At 48.1% G+C, this 1302-nt stretch overlaps 1 protein-coding gene across 7 annotated transcripts in view; it reads right to left on the bottom strand.

Moving 5' to 3' along the window:
* Positions 1-1302, bottom strand: part of Ppip5k1 (diphosphoinositol pentakisphosphate kinase 1) — a 41720-nt gene that overhangs the window by 22745 nt on the left and 17673 nt on the right. For all 7 annotated transcript variants that reach the window (XM_028766873.1, XM_028766872.1, XM_028766871.1 and 4 more), the window contains exons 22-23: positions 970-1084; positions 660-767 (exon numbers count right to left, since the gene is read on the bottom strand). In XM_028766873.1, the coding sequence (XP_028622706.1) occupies positions 660-767; positions 970-1084 (223 nt within the window). The remainder of the gene's footprint in view (positions 1-659; positions 768-969; positions 1085-1302) is intronic.

Here is a 1302-nt window from a genome sequence, read left to right on the forward strand (position 1 = left end):
TGTCCCAGCAGGCCCCTTCTACATGCTCTGTGTCCCAGCAGGCCCCTGCTAGATGCTCTGTGTACCTACACACTGCATTTAGCTGGAGTCTATAAATTCTTTTTTTATTGCTTTGTTTTTTGAGACAGGGTTTCTCTGTGTAGCCCTGGCTATCTTGGAACTCACTCTGTAGACCAGGCTAGCCTTGAACTCAGAAATCCGCCTGCCTCTGCCTCCTACATGCTGGGATTAAAAGTATATGCCACTACTACTTTTTGTTTTTTAAGATGATAAACAAACTTGATTAATTCCACTGCAAAGCAACCAACAGCTAAACAGTGGGAGACAAACTGCCCACGGTTTATAAGTATCTAAGAATAAAGAATTTTTTGTAGGCCAAATCTTTTTGTGGGGTAACTCAGCAGGTAAAGGTGTTTGCCACTAATCCTAATGATCTCTGAGTTTGATCCCAAGGAACCAGGCAGTAAAGAAGAGAGCCAACTCCTGCAAGTTGTTCTCTCATCTCTGTACATGTACCGTAGCATGTGCATGCCTACACACACCTGCATGCGCACACAGTAAATGTTTTTTAAAAAAAAAGTAAGTTGCTTTTTAATGGAAGAAAATGGAAGGAGAAGAAAGAAGGGCCCTTTCCTCAGCCCACCCCGCTTGCTCCTCACCCGTGTGTTGTCCTCATAAAGCATGATAACAATCTGGGTCATGTAGTTGAGCTCTGAGATGGCACTAAGATAAGCCAAAGCTCGCTGCCACTGTGCATCCTGGGTCTCCTACCAAACACAAACAAAAGTAAGCCAGCGCCCAAGGACAGGTCAGGAGCGGGCTGGGAACGGAGGAGAATGGCAAAAGTTCACAGAAAGAAGGAGAACAGGAAGGACAGCCGATGACTGCGGGAGAAAAGAAACAAACAAAACCAACAACCAAATGAACAAACAAAAACCGCACACAGGTCTAAGGAAGGAAGATGCTTACATCAAGAAGTCCCCCATAACGGAAGACACTGAGTAGAGAGTGAACGTGGCTCTCACTGGTGAAATAAAGGCGAGTTCGAACATGGCGGCCTGGGGAGAGCACTCCACGAGAGTACCTGACATAAAGTTTAATCAAACACAGTCAGATAACCCTTTCCAGGCCTTCTGAAAACTCCCCCTCCCACCCAAAGGCTTCCCTCTTCTCCGTCCCAGATCCCTTTTTCTTCTTGCCTCTCCCACCTGTCTCACCCTTGGCCCCGCCGCGCCGGGGGGCGGGCCAGGGCTCCCAACATGTCCTCCCATCTTCCTGGCCTCCCTCCAGCCTCCTCCCAGC

This window comes from Grammomys surdaster, unplaced genomic scaffold (assembly GCF_004785775.1).
Source record: "Grammomys surdaster isolate TR1022 unplaced genomic scaffold, NIH_TR_1.0 170, whole genome shotgun sequence".
In the NCBI taxonomy this organism is placed as follows: domain Eukaryota; kingdom Metazoa; phylum Chordata; class Mammalia; order Rodentia; family Muridae; genus Grammomys; species Grammomys surdaster.